Raw genomic sequence first — 14049 nt, 5'->3', positions numbered from 1 at the left:
GGGCACTTAGGTTGTTTCCATATCTCGGCTATTATAAATAATGCTGTAATGAACATAGGGGTGCATGCATCTTTTTGAATTAGTGTTTTTGTATTCTTTGGCTAAATACCCAGAATTGAGATGACTGGATCACATGGTTGTTCTATTCTTAATTTTTGATGAAATCTCCATATTGTTTTCCATAGTGGCTGCACCAACTTACAACCCCACCAACAGTGTAATAGGCAGTATGTGCTTTGACATCAGTCTTAGCAACAACTTCCTAGATATATCTCCTTCTCTATATATATCTCCTCAGGCAAGGGAAATAAAAGCAAAAATACACAAATGGGACTACATCCAACTAAAAAGCTTTTGTACAGCAAAGGAAACTATCAACAAAATTAAAAGACAACCTACCGAATGGGAGAAGATAGTGCAAATCATATATCTGATAATGGGTTAAATCCAAAATACAGAGAGAACTCTTACAACTCAACAACAAAAAACAACCTGATTAAAAAAAGGACAGAGAAGCTGAGAAAACATTTTCCCAAAGACACAAAGATGTCCAACATGCACATGAAAAGACGCTGAATTGAGGTGTTTTTGACCTATGTTTACAACAACATTTCTCAAAGTGTAACTCACTTACCGTTGGCATCAGAATTCTTTCATTAAGTCTGGTAAAAATACAAATTACTAGGCTGCATTCAAGATCTACTAATCAAGAGTATCACTAGATAGGCTTAGAAATATATATTTCCAGGAGATTCTTATGCACACCAAAATTAATTAATGGCATTTTCTGTGAAGACAGACAGGTAAAAAACCTGGAAAATATAAAAAAAAATTGACACTTCTTGTCAAAAGAATTTTTTCCTGTACTTAGGTCTATTTATTTCATTATATTCTCAAAGGCTTTCTCAGGGAAGCTTTCTTTAGCTGTTCTCTGTAGCTGTTTTCTTATTTAAAATGTTTTTTCTTATTGTGGCAAAATATATATAAAACTGGCCATCTTAACCATTTAAAGTGCATAGCTCACTAGTATTAATTACATTCACAATGTTGTACAACCGTCACAACTATCTATCTCCAAAACTTCTCTATTACCACAAACAGAAATTCTGAAATAGTAAGCAGTAATAGTTAGCCTCTGATAATCTCTAGTTTACTATCTATCTCTTTCAACTTGTCTATTCTAGATATAGCATATAATTGGAATCGTACAATATTTGTCCTTTTGCATCTGGCTTATTTCACTTCCCATGTTTTCAAGGTTCATTTTGTTGTAACAAGTATTGGAACCTCATCCCTATTAATGATTGAATAATTTTTGTATATTCTGTGGAATTTTGATAGGGATTAATTGCACTGAATCTGTAGATCCCTTTGGGTAAAGGTATTGATATCTTAACAATATCAAATCTTCCTGCCAATGAACACAGGATGTCTTTCCATTTTAGATCCAGGTGTGTAGAAACATAATCGATTTTTGTGTGTTGATCTTATACTCTTAAATTTTGATGAATTCATTTATTAGTGCTAGTAGTTTCTTGTACATTCTTTGGGATTTTCTATATGTAGGATCATGTCATCTGCAAATAGAGATAGTTTTATTTCTTCTTGTCTAATTGGATGCTTTTATTTCCTTTTCTTGTGTAACTGCTCTGGCTAACGTTTCCAGTAAAATGTTGAATACCAATGGTGAAAGTGAGCATGCTTGTCTTGTTATTGATGCTTGGGGGGAAGTTTTTATTCTTTCCTGGCAAAAATTTTAAACAGTTGAAAATAAAAGTGAATACTGATTGTCCTCTTAGTCTTCACTCACCTGTAGAATATAACTATATCTTCATTCTAACTTTTTGATAAACATTTTCAACTAACTTACCCCTAGAAAGTGATTCATAAGTCAATATTCTTGTTGCATGATTAAATAGTTAAAAATACAGTAAAGAGAAACTGAAAATTCTCAATTGTTGTTACTGGTTACAATTAAATTGTATAGATAAAAAACAAAAGCAAAGCCCAGTACTAATATTACTATTAAAACAGTTAATTACTATTATAATATTACTATTAAAAAGAGTTTCATTTGTATTAGTATAGAAATAAAAGTTACTTTTCTGCCTACAAGAGAATAAACCAGTGATTAAAAACACACTTGATACAGCAGGAGAGGAGCGATCCTTGTGGTAATAGAACTATTCTATATCTTGACTGTGGAGGTGGATACATGAATCTACTCATGTGATAAAAATGCATAGAATACACATACATCCATACAAATAAGTATATGTAAAACTCAGGAAACCTGAATAAAGATCGGTGCATTGTGTCAACATCAATTTCCTGGTTCTGATACTGTACTACACTTTTCCCAGATGTTATCATGTCAGGAAAGTGGAAAAAGGGGACACATGATCTCTCTGTTGTACTTCTCATAACAGCATAATCTACAATTCTATGAAGATAAATTTAATGAAAATAAACCTTGCAGAAGGACAGTCACCATTACTGCACTTCTGTAGCTGTGCCAGCAGCAGCAGAAATTGCCAAGAGGAAGAAAAGCCAATGGCAGTGAATTATATATTTTCCTTTTAAAGCTTAAAGAATATGGAAGTTCACATAAAATATTAATATGTAGGTGTTTGTATATAAATGAGCTTTATTGACATGTCAGTAACTGCTTGTTTTCTGGGGAAAAAATCTTTTTAACCTAGAACATGGAACTATATTTTCTTGTTGGGAGAATTCTTACATTTAAAACTTGCCAAATTGATTAATAGGGAGTAATTTCATGACATATTCATAAATGAAAAGGGAAGTGTAAAAGAGTATACACTGTGTGCCATCTTTGTATAAGAAGAGAAATAAGATAAACAAAACAGCTTAAAAGTTATAAAAATAAACATATGAAAGGTAAATCAGAAACTAATTGATTTGGTTACCTACAGGGAGTAGGTAGAAGGAATGGGACAGGGAGTAACACATCTCTGTGTGTATTTTTCTGTGAGGTTTTGACTTTTAGAACCATATTAATGTTTTACATAGTCAATAAACAAAAAGGGATGAGAGAAAAAAATAAAATTGAATACAAACAGAAACAAGCTAACCTAACTACTTCAAATGAATAAATAATTCTTCAAATGAAGAACTAATCCAAGTAGTTTTGAACACAGTAACCTGACTACATACCTTCTAACTAAAGACAAAAGCCTTGCAGGGTTGTTTTCAGCAGTGCTATGAGTACAGGGATTCTGAAACTATTTTGTGTATGTTGTAGGAATAAGCAAACGTGCAAATATATTGCTGCTGTTAGGAGCCAGAGATCTTTGAGAAGGGGTGTAAATGCAGAAAGGGGAAAGGCAAGGAAATAACTTCTCTCACTATGAACTCATGAATTTCAAAGAGGCCAACTAATAAAAGGAATGATGGAGTTAGAAAATCACTGCTGTGCAACCATCTTACTAACAACTGGCTCAGTAAATTGCCCTCCCCAGTGTGGGTGGGCATCATCCAATCCAGTGAGGGTCTGAATAGAACAAAAAGCAGAGGAAGAGAGGATGAGATCCCTGGCTGCCTGCTTGAGCTGGGACATTGCTCTTCCGTTCTTGAACTGAGATTTACACCCCTGACTCCCCGAGTTGTCAGACCTTTGGACTCTGACTAGAATTACACCACTGGCTTTCCAGGGTCTCCAGTTTGCTAATGGTACATGGTAGGACTAGGCCTCCATAATTGCATGAGTCAATTCCTCACAATAAATCTATCTACATATGTAATTATATAAATATACAAAATTCATCATTAATCCATTATTAATTAATAAGCATTAGATCAATAATGTATTTTACTGCCATTATTAATATATGTCTGTCTGTCTATCTATCTGCTAGTAGTTCTGCTTCTCTAGAGAACCCTAACCTACTACAATTGCCAAAACAAAACATAAAATGTTACAATCACTTAAAATTGATCTATAAATGTGAAATGTTACATTTAATTTCATATTTTAAAAATCCAAGTCTTTAGAATGGTTTTACAAAATAATAAAAGAAATCTAAACAAATGGAATAAATACAAAACCCATTCATTATTAAAGCTAATAAAATGGCTTTATTGACTAGGTTGAGTAGTTTTATAATGGGTGGAAAAAAACAAACAGAAACACATAATTTTTATATATTGTAAAATGTCTTGGCTTATACTTACATTCACTAATTCTAATACCAAGTCATGGAGTGATATACACAAATAACAGGGATCTTTACAAACAATATTGAGAGAAATTAAATAAATACAGGCAAATTCCTAAGTGACCAATAACAAAAGTTCTTGCTCCCTCCTTGCTACTTGAAAGCTCACTGCTATGAGAGCTATTATGAAAAAATCTGGAGCTGTAAGCAGATTGATGGGGTAAGAAGACGACAAAGGGGAAAACACTACGAAAAGTTAGGATAGCTTAAGTGGAGCTGATTCAGGGGAAAGCCACAGTTAAGTTCGGTTTGTTTACACAGTATTACTGTTGTCCAGAAATATTTTCTCCTTCCCTGTCTATCTACTTTTACTTTTGAGTTTGTTATGCTTCATATAATTATATCAGAAATTCATCTGGTTTAGCAGGTAACTGCTTTCAACTACAAGATATGTGATTCAGAAATTGTTATGCCACTTGCTTTCTATGTCCTTTTGTACAATTTGAGTTTTTTTTACTATGTACATATATTGTCTATTTAAAAAACAAAAATGTACATATATTGTCTATTTACTATGTACATATATTGTCTATTAAATGAGTTAGACAAAAAAGAGAATGCTTTCCTTATGATACCTAGTTGAGATTGGTTTCACCAAGAAATTGGAACTTTGGTTAGGGGAAGGATGAGTAGTAATTTACAACAAAAATATTCATGGGGAGGGGCACATGAAAATATTTGGAGCTGAGCGGAGTGTGACTAGGGAAAGCAGCTGGTAAAAACAGACAAAGGGGTACAGGGGTAGATGGAAGAGACGCCAAACAAGGAGAGCTCTTGGAGAAACTCTTCCCTTTGTCTTTCTCGTACTCTAAGTGGCACTCACATTCTATATCTCTTAATGTAGACAACTACTGATTAATACTGTACTTCAGCTACATCATGTAGTCCTGACCTGGGGTTATGATCACAAATTACAACATAATTTGTACAGAAAACGCATTCTAAGTCCCACTCAAATACTTAAAAACCTTTTGTAACATAACCCATAACCCATTTCTAAGTTAGAGGATGTGTATTAACTTATAACATGAGACAATAAGCTCCCAATGGGTAGAAGTTTCATTTTCCTCATCGTTACCCATCCATCATATTGTGTAGCACACAGAAGATACAGCTGAAAAGGTAAATGAGCTGAATACATGAACTACTTTGAAAATTTAACTCCCTGTTCTGCTTAACTCAATTTTTCCAGCCTCGGTGGGTAGATATAAATATTCTTTCCAGAGTACATAGGCAGTAACGTTCTGCAGATAATGTCAAGCACCCTTGACAGGCCAATAGGAAAATGGTTGGTTGTTGGCAGGTAAGCCTTCTACGTCGCTGCAGATCTCTTGACTCTGCTGGCTTCACTGTGTTCCTAGCTCTCGAACCAGCTATTTGTTAGGCATTATGTTCCCAAATAATGCTTTACTTCTCTATCCCTCTAAGTCCGAAAAGGGTGTTTTCTTCAGTTTTACCCTAAGCTAGTCTCTTATGTGTAGGCTGGGGGAACTGGGCTAAATGAGTATTTAAATTAAGGTATCATACATCACCACCATATGAAACCTGCAAAACACATCATAAATAAAGTATTTCACTTCTTTAAGAAAGAATACTTCTACTCAGGTATAAGCTATTTATTAATTTCTACAAAGAAATGATTTATCTTAAATTATCACTTTAACAAATATGACGCTTTTCTTTCAAGACACTTGTGTACATTATTTCAAAAGCAACAAACTTACTCATCATTGTCTTGTGTAGTAGATTCCTTTCTTTTGGTTATACATGTTTTCCTCCTTCCTATATGTGTACAATAAAAAGAACATAAAGTTAAGGCAAAAACTGTCAAATCTTACATAGAATTAAACTGCCAAATTTTAAACAGAAAATAAAAGGGTAGATAAATGAAAAGAAAGTAGGTAAAGAAAAAGTATCCTGAAATATGAGAAACTTTTTCACTATTGTGAATGACTTTTCAATAGCTATTTTGGTTTTTATTATTTCCCATTCTCCTAATTTTTTATTCATGATGACATTATACAGAAAAAACAATCTTTTGAATAAAATTTCCATTGGGGCATGGTATATTTAAAAGAAACCTAGATAAATCCAATTGGATAATATAATTAGTTTAAAACACATTAGTAAACTTTACTAAATAAAGGATACTTTCATCAAATATTTTAATCAAAAATATATTCAAATTCCAGTTCACATTATTTAACCCCTGTTTTTTGTCTCAGAGTTAACAACAAGGGATTGTTGATACTAATATGTAGAAAATAGTGAGTTCCTCATGATATTACTAGAAAATAAATTTGACTTTAGGGGTAAAAGTATGTGACTGTTTGAATGCATATTGATTAGTGAATTCATAGAAAGATCTTTAGTGCCTATTAAAATATTTCAAATATTGTGTATCACCTACATGTGAAGTCTAAAAAATAATACAAATGAATATACATGCAAAATAGAAACAGACTCACAGATATAGAAAACAAACTTCTGATTACCAAAAGAGAAAGGGAAGGAGAGAGGGACAAATTAGGGGCATGGGATTAATGGATACAGACTATTATATATAAAATAGATAAGCAACAAGGACATACTGTATAGCACAGGAAATTATACCCATTGTCTTGTAATAACCTATAATGGAATATAATCTACAAAAATACTGAATCATTATGCTGTATACTTGAAACTAACACAATATTGTGTATTAGCTATACTTTAATAAAAAATGTATATTGATTTAGTAAATTCTTGGAAAGATCTTCAGTGCCCACTAAAATATTTCATTCATTAAAGTATTTATTTTAGGTATTAATAAAAGATAAATGATTAAATTACATCCATTTAAAATGCTATTATTTACTGCCATCGCTTAGCTAAACTTTCACAAGTTGACAGTCACAAATGAAACTAAGGCACATATATGACTAAGTTATAACCCCTCAAATGTGTGCTGGGTTGAAATATAAATTTGATTTTATAGCAGAACATGATGTTTACACTTATCAGTGGTCAGGGAGTCAACTGTTTTATGAGCTGACTGTTTAGTTATTTGTTCTACAGTAATTTATAGTGCTATATGCAAAATACATGTTAAACATTCAGTGCATGAATATTTGAGGACACATTAGCATAGGTAAAGATTCTCAGTATCTTACATATACTGGCCTTTGGTAAATGTTTATTGAATGAATAAACAAAATGAATAATCCAAACCTTTACTACTAATTAAAATCAGTCAAGAGAAATCACTTTTTAAAATGTATAAACATTGGCATCCTCCTCAAACTATGTATTTTAATGTAGTTCTATCTGTTCAACAACTGGCACAGGAATTATTATTTACTCAATGTTCTTGTTATTTTTGTAAAAAGTTGTTTGACATAATGTACCATGAAAAACTAGCTCACACTCTCCAAAAGAAATACAATGTGAGCCACTTACGTAATTTAAAATCTTCTACTAGCAAAATTTTTAAAAAAGGAAGAGCTTAAAATTTAAATATTTGATTTAATCCAATATACCCCAAATATTCTAATTTTAACACATAATCAATATAAATTATTAATGAGATAATTCATATTCTTTTTTTCACATTAAGTTTTAAATATCTGGTATGTATTTACACCTCATCAATTCAGATGAGTCAAATTCCAGATGCTCAACATGTACATGTACTGTACAGTATAGTTGTAGAGAATACTGCAGGAAGATCCAGTACTTCCAGATAAAAACCAAATACACATAACATGAAGGCAATTTCTTTAAATCTTAAATATAATTTTAACATATTAGGAATATATTGTCCAGGACAAACTACCCAATGATGGTTTACATTTTCCCCATCATTTAATTTTTATTCCATTACTCTTATTTGCTTCCATTACTAGAGGAAAGGCTTATTTAAAGTATATTTTCTATTCCCTGATATTTATAATTTCATTGAGTGAGTTGGTTCAGAAACTGATTAACAACAATTTCCCTCATTGTTACTTTGGACCTTATGTCTTCTCTCCTCAATATTATGCCATAACTAAATTGTTATTTAAAAATTGTCCTTAATGCCACAAAGAGAAAAACTTTTGATTCAGAAATTTTGCTATAGTACTAGTTACCTCTCTTGTTTATTAACTTTTCATTATTTGATTTGTCTGTATCCTTAAATTCCAAACAGAATAAATTAATATGGTTAAGAGTTTGTTTAGTGAGATGAAAGGGAAAAAAGAGTATTATTTTATTTATGATCTTAGAGAACTTTGGGGAAGTAAATCTATTAAAATCTGTCTCTCTTAAAAAAAAAGTACATTTTATCAAAAACCACAAATGAAAACTCACAGTACACATTAAACCTTTATTTCATAAAATCTTTGCCTAAAGGTTAATACTAATTTCCTGGATTTTATATTATACTATCTGCATTCAATAATGCTCCATATTAAAATCACTTTGCTTCTTTGATGTATGTATGTTAACACACACACACACACACACACACACACACACATCTATCTATATATAGTTGTGCACTTGACTCCCCTTAAGTGCAGTTTCACGAAACACTTGTGATACCATCACTGAATCTGGACTACTTTCAAGGTTGTATTTGGACTTCCTGGTAAGGCTCCTGGGAGCCTGTTCTTCAACTAATGAAGACAGCTTTCAAGAGATTGCAACGTTTAGAAGTGTAACCAATGATGATGATGATAATGGCTAACACTTATAAAGTATCTTTAGGACAAGGTAGTGTTTTAAACGTTTTATAAATATATACATAAACTAATTAATCTGCACAACTCTGAGAGAGTCACTCTTATTCTCATTTTATAAATGAGGAAACAGAGGCACAGATGGTTATATAACTTACCTAAAGTCCCAAAGCCAGTAAGTGTCAGAGTCGGGATCTAAAGCCAGCCATTTGTCTGCAAAGAGCATGCCATTAACCATGATGCTATGCTTGTTTATTAATAGATTAATCTAAAGTTCAAATAGGTTTAGTCTGGTATCATGCTGCTTCTAGCTACATATACTTTACAGCTGGCACACATCTCAGGCATCAATTGGTCCCAAAACAAAAGTTACAAGTTGAGGAACTTGACCCAGAGAGGTTCAAATGATTTGTTTAAGAGGTGTCACACACTAGTTTTCTTTCTAAAAAAGTTACTGCCAGATAAAGTTGGAGCCTGTAGCCTAAGAGGCAAATGAGATCCTGTTGTTTTTTTAATTAATCACTTCTATGCAATAATTCATGTTTACATCTTTTACTATTTCCTTTCCTCTACTTTTTAGAGTTTGCGCTACTGTTCTATCTTTTTGAGTTGAATGCTAAGCTCATTAAGTTTTCAATCATTCTTACTTCTAAAATAAATGCATTTATAAGTATAAATTTTCCACTAAGGAATCTTTAAGTGTCATGCAGTGTTTAGGTATAAATTTTTCCCTGTAAGTGCTGATATGTTTTCATTATCATTCAGTTCTAAATATTTTATACTTTCCAACACAAAACACCCCCAAATAGCCAAAAAAAACTTGAGAAAGAATGAAGCTAGAGTTTCACACTCTCTGATTTCAAGCTACCCTGCAAAGCTACAGTAATCAAAACAGTGTGGTACTGGCACAAAAGCAGACATATGGGTCACTGGAACAGAAAGAGCCCAGAAATGAACCCACACTTATATGGGCAATAAATCTATGACAAAGGAAGCAAGAATATATAATGGGGGAAAACAGCCTCTTCAATAAATGGTGATAGGAAAACTGGACAGCTACATGCAAAAGAATAAAAATCTCACACCATGCACAAAAATAAATTTGAAAGGGATTAAAGGCTTAAATATAAGACCTAAAACCATAAAACTTCTAGAAGATAACATAGACAGTAAGCTTTCTAACATCAGTCTTAGTAATACTCTTTTGGATATGTCTCCTCAAGCAGGGAAAACAAAAGCAAAAACAAACAAATGGGACATCAAATTAAAAAGCTTTTTTGCATAGCAAAGGAGAAACTATCAACAAAGCGAAAAGGCCACCTACTGAATGGGAGAAGATATTTGTAAATGATATGTCTGATAAAGGGTTAATATCCAAAGTACACAAAGAATTTATGCAGCTCAACATCAAAAAGACAAACAAGCTGACTAAAAACATGGGCAGAGGAACTAAATAGACATTTTTCCAAAGAAGACATACAGATGACTAACAAGCACATGAAAAGATGTTCAACATCACTCATCATCAGGGAAAAGCAAATCAACCACAATGAGATATGACCTCACACCTGACAAAATGGTTATTATCAAAAAGACAAGCGCTAACAAGTGTTGGCAAGAATGTGGAGAAAAGAGAACCCTTGTGCACTGTTGGTGAGAATGTAAATTGGTACAGCTACTATGGAAAACAGTATGGAGGTTCCTCAAAAAGGTAAAAATAGAATCACCACAGGACCCAGCAATTCCACTCCTGGGTATTTATCCAAAGAAAATGAAAACACTTATTAAAAAAGATATACGCACCCCTATATTCACTGCAGCATTATTTACAATAGACAGGATATGAAAGCAACTCAAGTGCCCATCGATAGATGAATAGATAAAGAAGATGTGGTGTGTGTGCATATATATGTTACTCACCCATTAAAAAAGAATGAAATCTTGCAATTAATAACAACATGGATGGACTTAGAGGGCATTATGCTATGCGAAATAAGTCGGACAGAGAAAGACATGTACCATATGATTTCATTTTATATGTGGAATCTAAAAAACAAAATAAATCAACATAACAAAACAGAAACAGTCATAAATACATAGAAAAACCATGTGGTTGCCAGAGGGAAGGGAAATGGGAGTGGGGATGAGAGAAATAGCTGAGGGAGATTAAGAATACAAACTTCCAGTTATAAAACAAATGAGTCACAAGTATGAAACGTACAGTTGGGGAATATAGTCAAAAATAATGTGATATCTTTGTATGGTGACAGATGATAACTAGACTCACGGTGGTGATCATTATGTGACATATTACTGAATCACTATGCTGTGCACCAGGAACTAACATAGTGTTGTATGTCAATTATACCTCAAAACCAAGCAAAAAAATGAATAGAAAAAGAGATCAGATTTGTGGTTACCAGAAGCACATGGCAGGGGGAGAGGGGATTGGAGGAAGGTAGTTAAACTTCAGTTATAAGTATAAAGTTCAGTTATAAGATAAATAAGTACTAGGGATGTAACATACAACATGATAAATATAATTAGCACTGCTGTTATGTTATATATGAAAATTGTCAAATGAGTAAATCCTAAGACTTGCCATCACAAGAAAAACAATTTTTTTTCTTTTTCTTTTATTTTATATCCATATGCAATGGTGGATGTCCACCAAACTTACTTTGGTAATCATTTCATGATGTAAGTCAAATCATTACGCTATATACACAAACTATATTACACAGTGCTGTATGTCAATTCTATCTCAATAAAATTGGAGAAAAATAATATTGCTTGAATGATGATAAAGACAAATTGTCTATATACTTCCTAACTTTTTATCCATTTTATCAGTTTCTGAAAAAGGTAGTTTAAAATGTCCTACTATGATTAGGGATTTGTGAGTCTCTCCTTGTAATCCTGTCCTATTTCGTCATGTTCTGTTTGAGTTTTATTTTAGACGCACATAGGTTCAGGATTCCTTTTCTGGTAGTGAATCTTTCCTTCTCTCATTATGTAAAAATTCCTGTTATCTTCAATAAAGCCTTTTTGTCTTAAAGTCTATTTTGGCCTATATTTTCTTACACCAACTCTTAGCTTTTTTAAAAAGCTAGTATTTGCTTTTTTTTACTATCCCTTTACACTAAATCATCCTATATTTTTTCTTTAAGTCTAAATAATAATAATATTAATACCAATAGTTAAAATGTGTATTGAACACTTACTGTATGCCAGGCACTGTTTTACGTGCTTTTTGTATGTTAATTCATTTAATGCTCATGACAATCCTGAGGTAGATATTACTATTTTCCCCATTTTACAGGCAAGTAAACAAAAACACTATTAAAAAGTTAATTGACAGATACTCCATCTGCTTCCTGAGAATTACAAGTATCTTAAAACTTGTAATCCCTTTCTATTTCCTCACCTTCCTGCCATGCTGCCATGCATGGTCTGTTAGTATTTGTTTATAACTTCCTTTCAAATTGTTTTCCTTTTGCTTTATAGTCAGCCAAATTTGTAATCACATTTTTATAATTATATTTACAGATTTGCCAGCATGTTTGCTAATTCATTTTTCACTATTGCTCTTCGCATTTCATTCCTTTATTTGAGGCTCAGTTACGAGGATGTACTTATAGAAGTATATTCCTTAGTAGTCCTTTTAGGGAATACCTGTGAATGATAAATTCTTTGCAACTTTGTCTGAAAATACCTTTATTTTATTCTTACTTCCTGAATAAAAAAATCAACTGTGATTTTTAGTTGGTATTATTAGTCCATTTCCTGCAGCAGCCTATTGATACTGATGAGAAAGTCTACTGTTAGTCTGTCATTGTCTCGTTGCTTTTAAAACTTTTCTTTGTCTCTGACGTTTGCAGTTTTACCACAATATGATTAGGTATGAATTTGTTTTAATTCATCCTGCTCGATGAAGCATACTATTCTACTCTAGAAATTCCTGTCTTTTCTCAATTATGAAAAACCGACAGTCCTTATATCTTAGGTACTGCCTCTGCTCCATTCTCTCTTTCCTTCTTGTAGAACTTCTATTTGACATATGTTGGAGCTTATTCTACCATCATTTCTCTTTAATGTTTTATCACATTCTCCATCTCTTTATTTCTCTGTGCTGTTACACTGTACAGTCTGGGTGATTTCTAGAGATCTATTGTCTTATTTACAAGTACTCTCTTTGACTATGCAAATTTGTTGTTTATCCCTCTACCCTAAATATTAAAAAAATCTGATGCAATCTTGGGAGTAAAAGAGAGGACAGTTTTACCATCCTTCCTCTTCTCTGAAAAGGATAATAGCTTGGAAAATTTTGCTAAGGGGTAGCGGAGGGGACAGAAATATAATTATATACATACAAACATATATAAATATAATAAATATATATTACAGTAAATAAATATGTGTGTGTGTGTATATATATAAATACACATATATATCTTAAACGTATGGATTGGAAGTTCATTGTAGTGTAGCAGTTCCTGAATTATTTAGGGGCATGTTTGGGCCATGGAGTGTAAGCAGAGAGAAGACTTAAAACCAGATTTTCTTTCCTTTCATAACTACAGATGGATTTAAATTTAATATTGTCACCTGTTTACACAGCATATGGTTCAAATGTACATAGAAAGTACATAAAAATACCTGGAGGAGGACTATCCCAGATTGAGAGAATTCCAAGTACAATGACCTGTGGAGAAGGGGCTTAGCACGACTGACAAACGGCCAGAAGTAACAGTGGCTAAAGTAGTGTAAGCATGGTAAGGGCAGTAGAAAACGAGGCAGGTAAAGTGGTCAGGTATTAGATGATGGATGGCCCTAAAAGTCAAGAAGAAGTTTTGAATTACATCCTAAATATGATGCGAAGTGAGTAGCACCTAAAATGTCCTTGAAAATGTTATTTAAGTAAAAGTACTTACTTAAATTTTACCTTACATTATGTACAATATTTTAAAAATGAGAATTGTTAATAGAAGTTGTGACTTCATTTGGAACTTAAATTACTTTACAGGAGTCACACTTTCCTATTTCTAAAACATATATAAAATGACATATTAGGACAAGCAATGTAATGATCATAAATGACATAATCT

At 32.5% G+C, this 14049-nt stretch overlaps 1 protein-coding gene across 4 annotated transcripts in view; it reads right to left on the bottom strand.

The window, feature by feature from the left end:
• ITGB3BP (integrin subunit beta 3 binding protein) overlaps positions 1 to 14049 on the bottom strand; it is a 65685-nt gene that overhangs the window by 18948 nt on the left and 32688 nt on the right. For all 4 annotated transcript variants that reach the window (XM_074376344.1, XM_074376343.1, XM_074376342.1 and 1 more), the window contains exon 4: positions 5963 to 6020. In XM_074376344.1, the coding sequence (XP_074232445.1) occupies positions 5963 to 6020 (58 nt within the window). The remainder of the gene's footprint in view (positions 1 to 5962; positions 6021 to 14049) is intronic.

Source organism: Camelus bactrianus, chromosome 13 (assembly GCF_048773025.1).
Source record: "Camelus bactrianus isolate YW-2024 breed Bactrian camel chromosome 13, ASM4877302v1, whole genome shotgun sequence".
NCBI lineage: Eukaryota > Metazoa > Chordata > Mammalia > Artiodactyla > Camelidae > Camelus > Camelus bactrianus.
This window is presented reverse-complemented; position numbering and strand designations above follow the sequence as displayed.